This window comes from Nannospalax galili, unplaced genomic scaffold, assembly GCF_000622305.1.
Source record: "Nannospalax galili isolate Female #2095 unplaced genomic scaffold, S.galili_v1.0 scaffold405, whole genome shotgun sequence".
NCBI lineage: Eukaryota > Metazoa > Chordata > Mammalia > Rodentia > Spalacidae > Nannospalax > Nannospalax galili.
In genome coordinates this window covers 4572194-4577568 of record NW_008354532.1, presented here as the reverse complement: position 1 = coordinate 4577568, position 5375 = coordinate 4572194, and the positions used below count along the sequence as shown (strand labels likewise).

General features: G+C 42.2%; 1 protein-coding gene across 5 annotated transcripts in view; it reads left to right on the top strand.

The window, feature by feature from the left end:
• Positions 1–4753, top strand: part of Gpat3 (glycerol-3-phosphate acyltransferase 3) — a 70477-nt gene extending 65724 nt beyond the window's left edge. For all 5 annotated transcript variants that reach the window (XM_029555336.1, XM_017802853.2, XM_017802854.2 and 2 more), the window contains one exon: positions 3462–4753. In XM_029555336.1, the coding sequence (XP_029411196.1) occupies positions 3462–3573 (112 nt within the window). In that variant the 3' untranslated portion in view covers positions 3574–4753. The remainder of the gene's footprint in view (positions 1–3461) is intronic.
• The last annotated feature ends 622 nt before the right edge of the window (positions 4754–5375 follow it).

The following is a 5375-nucleotide window of genomic DNA, read 5'->3' as shown; positions in this document are numbered from 1 at the left end:
CTTCCTCTTCCTCCTCCTCCTCCTCTTCCTCCTCCTCCTCCTCCTCCTCCTCCACCTCCTCCTCCTCTTCTTCTTCTTCTTCTGTCTTTTTGAGACAGGGTCATCCTGTAGACCAGGCTGGTCTTGAACTCATAGCGATCTACCTCCCTCTGCCTCTGGAGGGCTGGGATCAAAGGTGTGCGCCACCACACGTGGCTCTTACCTCTTCTTATAAGGACACTAACTTCACTATAAGGGCCCCACTTTTATCACCTCATCCAACTCTAATGTACTCCCTAAAGTCTTCATTACCTAATATCATCACATTGGAAATTTGTGTTTCAACATGTGAATTTATGAGAATAGAAACATTCATAGTACAGCATTAAGGATAACTATACCCACCTTGTAGGAAGTCAATCCTTACTTGTATATTAACAGGCTGTCACAAAGTAGCCTATATTTCAAGTCTAGAAAATTCAGTAAAATCTCTGTGACCTTTTTTGATGTTTCAAAAACACTGTACACAATCAGTTTATTTGAGACCATTGTACTGATGTTCTAAGATTTGGTTTCCTGTGTTAACAGCAACCAAGAACCCTCAGATCCAATTTAGGGGCTTAGGATTATTAGGCACCATGTCTTCAGAAGAACGACATGGACTAGAGAGATGCCTCGGCAGTTTAAAGTACTTACTGCTCTTGCAAAGGTTCTGAGTTTGGTTCTCAGCACCCATGTCAGACTGCTCACGGCCACCTGTAACTCCAGCTCCAGGGGATGGTATACTTCTGTCCTCTGAGGACAGCTGCACTTACGTGCATATATACCCCCACATAGACACACACAGACACATATACACACAATGAAAAATAAAAATTAAATATTGAAAAAGAAGGAATGGCTGTATTTTTATAGTTCTTTAGCCATTGATAGGGCATATCACTAAAAAGTCATAAGGCTAATTAGCCAAGATTTGGGAACTGACAGGAGAGGACGGTAGTTGGAAGTTGTAGGTTAGATACTTGATGAGACTATGAATTCTTGACTGACAGCAAGCAACTGATCGGCCTAAGCTGTAGGCTAAGACAAACATTTTGCATTATGCAATCTAATCTGGAAATGTTAAAGTAAATGTCAGCCACTATAACATCACAGAATTTTAGGCTTAGTCCTATGATCCAAGTTCATGTGGAGCTGCCTTCCTCTTGTTGCTCTCCTCTTCGTCCTCATCCTCATGCCTTTTTTCTATGTAACCGTTTTTCTATGAGGTCCACCTGCCTCTGCCTCCTGAGTCCTGCAACTAAAGGTGTGTGCTGTCACACTAGTCTCTTCTTTTTCTTAAATCCTCTTTTCCAACTCTTCCTCTTACCTGACATTCTAGTCCTGTTGCACCTTTTCAGAAGCCAATATGAAAGTGTGTGTCTTTAGATCTGTGAAAGAAAGCATTCAGAGATAAACAGCACAGAGAGTCAGCTACAGGGCAGACTCACCATCAGATTTATTTAACGACCAACAAAGATCTCCAGCCAGGCAAATGTAGTGGTTCACACCTATACTCCTAGTACTGGGAGGTGGAGGCAGGAGGATTTCCATGAGTTCCAGGCCTGCCTGGGCTGCATAGTGAATTTCAGGTCAGCTGGGCTATAAAGACTTTAACTCAAGGAAACAAACAAAAGTCCTCGGAATTTTTCCATTTCCTTTTATTGGGCAATATGGAGTTTTATAAAGATTACTTTCAACTACTTGTCCTCTTTTCCTAAAAGAAAACAGCCTCCCTGCCTCTCCAGATGTATTGTCCCCTCCCTGCTGAGTATAAATGGCACATCTGATTTGCTTGTGAATGGAATAAGAACCACTATGGCTGTATGATCTTAAACTGGCTCCCAGTGTGGCTAGTGCCTTCTGGAAGAGCTGTTACTGCAGTGGGGAGTTGGGTAAAACTTTGAAGTCCCTAGAGGTGGCATGGTTAGAACATCAAGAGGTTTGCTTGGTGCTTGGGAAGGAGAAATGTTCAAAAATAATGCTCGAGGCTCCAGAAGAAACACTGTTAGCATCATCACTATCACCATCAGCAGCAGCAGCAACAGCAGCAGCAGCACCACCACCCTTTCAGCCTGGGCTTTAGAGAGGGAGAAAGGTCCTTCTCTCTTCTTCCCTTTATTTCTCACTACTGAGAATTAATGTAAATGCTATGAATAATTAGAGGCAGCTCATTTGGAGAAAAGAGGCTTGGGTGCACAATTCTGAGGACCCTACCACAATCTATAATTGTATTTTATGGAAACTTCCCGCAACTGATCCACTGGAAAATCTGTGGACCATGGTTCATTTTGAAGTTGAAGACTTACTACTTGTGGACTGTACTTTAGGTTTGACTCTATGAGTCAGAATATTTCACAGGCCTCAAACAGCTGTCTGTGAAGGTCAAGATCTGTCCCCTTGGTGTTGAGTTCACTGTATAACCCTCCAGTAGTCAACAGCATCAGAACTTGCTTAACTGGGTTAAAGTTCAGTACTCACAGTAGAAAGTAAGCAAGCTTTCAGTCTGCACTCTCCTAGAAGTTATCATCTAATACATTAGCAGAGGAGTGGGCAGCAACCCTGGTATCCCAGTATCCTCCCAGTTTGTTCCTTATGTAGTCTAAAGAAGGAAAGGCATGCAGAGTCCTTGTAACCCAGACAGGTCTGTGTTTCACAAGCTGGAGTGAGTTCAACGATTTCCAGGCTCCAAATTAGGGAATACGGCTTACTCTGGCACTGACTCACGGTCAAAGGCAATTTATGATTTTATTTGTTTTATCTTGAATCTGTTTTGGAATATGAAAGCATAAATATGGGAAATACAGTGCTTTGAATAAGTTTAACATAGGGTTAAATTTGAATAATCATTAACTTGTTTATATTTAGGAAACTGACCCGCACTTATAACCCAGGCATGTACAGCCCACCACCACTCTTGTGTGTATTTCTAATGCTTTTCATGGGATTTCCTAGTGAGACACAAATAGATGAAAACCGATGTTTGGTTTTCCTGAGGGAAAAGGCTGGGGGAGCATCTTGATTTTGACAGTCCTTGTTTCAATCAAATATAGAATACAGCAGCTCTAACTTCTACAAAGACACAAAATGGAAGCTGGGGTGTAGTGCAGTGGTAAAGTGCTTGCTTAACATGCAAAAGGCCCTGGGTTTGATCCCCAGCACCAGAAGAAGATGAAAACGCGTCTTCATGAAGAAGTGGAGTGGGACCGATAGTGCTGTCTGTGATAACGAAGCACCAGAGAGCGTGCCCTTTCCTCAAAAGAGCGTGTGTTTGGTAATTTGTAGAACAGAGACTGTTATCTGGTCTTCCTGCTTCTTCATGTGGTTTCTTTGCCCCCTTGCTGACTTGCTGTTTCCGTGTCATGGCACCTAGAGACACGGGAGTATAGCCATTTTGCCATAGCTGGAGAGTACCTTTTCTGTAATTACCTTTCTGTTCCCAGGGATGGAGGGCTGAAGAGAGCAAAGGTGAAGGACACCTATAAGGAGGAGCAGCAGAAGAATTACAGCAAGATGATCGTGGGCAATGGAGCTCCCAACCTGGAAGTGGACTGAAGTCCTCTGTGGATAAACTTGACTTCCCAAATAGGCCTTTGGAAGAAGAGAAAATGTTAAATTTTGTTTGTTGTATTGTTTTTTTCATTTATCGTTAATCTTCTATGGGATGATTGTCTCTACCTCTTTATGCCAGAGGCGGAACCTACAGGTGGCTCTTTGATGTCGCATTAGTCTCAGTTGTAGGAAGGTTCTCGAGTTGAAGCAGATTCTGCCTTTTGTAAAATGATGGAGTCATTGGTGACTGAATGAAGAATTTGTATACAAAAAGTGCTTCCAGACTGTGTTTGGAAGTTGTTAATAAGGCAATTTTCAAAAAACACTCTAATCCCTTTAATCTCTTTTATTTTATTTTATTTTAACTTTATTTTATTTTTTATTTTATTTTATTGAGTCTTGCGTAACCCTAGGCCTGCCTCAAACACTATGTAGCCAAGGCTGGCCTTGAACTCTTTGATTATCCTGCCTCCACTTCCCAAGTGCTAGGATTACAGGCATGAGCCTCTATGCCCAGCAGTTCCCTTCAAGATCTGAAATGATGGATTTCATGTCAATGTAAGGCTGCCATTACAGATAAATTCTGCCATAAGGCTGAAAAGAAAAATGAAGGATTGTATTTTAGGGGAGAAGACAAACGTGATCACTTGACCTTAAAGGTGGAACTGGAAATTATTTTTTCCTAACGTGTTAGAAAATACTGCTTCATGAAGGAAAAGTGAGAAGAGACAGCATGTTTGTATTTATGTGTAGGCAAGTCACAACACACTTGAGCCAGCAGTGGCGGGGAGAAAAAGCATAATTAGCTTTTCCTGTTAGTGTGCTAAAGATCCACTTTCATCTAGTGATTGGTGTTTGTGATCAAACATGATTTTCAAATGGGAGGTTTCAGTATGAAAGTGTGTGGAGCCTGCCGCTCCCCCTTCACCTTAGAGGTCCAATCCCAAACGTTCCCAGTCTTTTAAGCAGAAAAAATAAATGGTATAATTACCTTTTGGAAACTGAGCCTTAAATTTTTTAAAGGGGGAAAATAAGCATTCCCCAACTCAAATAGTATAAGCAATATTTGATAGCTCTATAATACTGCTGTGAACTCTTGAGTGTTCTCTTGAGAGAATTATCGGGTAACCATGTATAGAATGTGAACTGTCTTACTATAAATAAATTTTATATTTTTAAACAAGTGTTGCTTGTTTTTTCCTCCCTTCCTCCTTCCTGTTACAAACAAAGGCTGTTTTGCTTTCATTTAGTGACACACTTAGACTTTATTGGGCCAGAACACCTGGGTAGCTTGAACATCAACCCTTGCTCTTTTTCCCACCTCTTTTTAGCCCAGTTATTTGGAAGTCTGGTCCCAGACTTCAAGTATTTTGCAGATGAACTCGGGCAATTATGTTTAAATTGATAGGCAGGCCTGGCACAAGGCTGTCAGTGCATACTTGTGTCTCACTAGATGGGCTGGATCCCAAAGAAAAATCTGCAGGCTGATTTCCCTCATCTCATGGTCAGCTAGCTCCTGATCTCACTGGGGCCCACGTTATTGCTTTAGTGTAATCCCTCTCCCTGAAACTCTTTTTTTGGGGGGGGGACTTTTTGAGACAAGGTCTCTCTATTGCCCCAGCTGTCCTGGAACTCACTATGTAGACCAGGCTGGCCTTGAACTCAAAGAGATCTGCCTGCCTCTGCCTCCCAAGTGCTGGGATTAAAGGCGTGCGCCGCCAAACCGGGCTCTCCCTGAAACTTATCAGGGTGATTTTGATGGAGAATAAGCACACCCAGCTATGCTGAAGTGGCCTTGTGTTTGT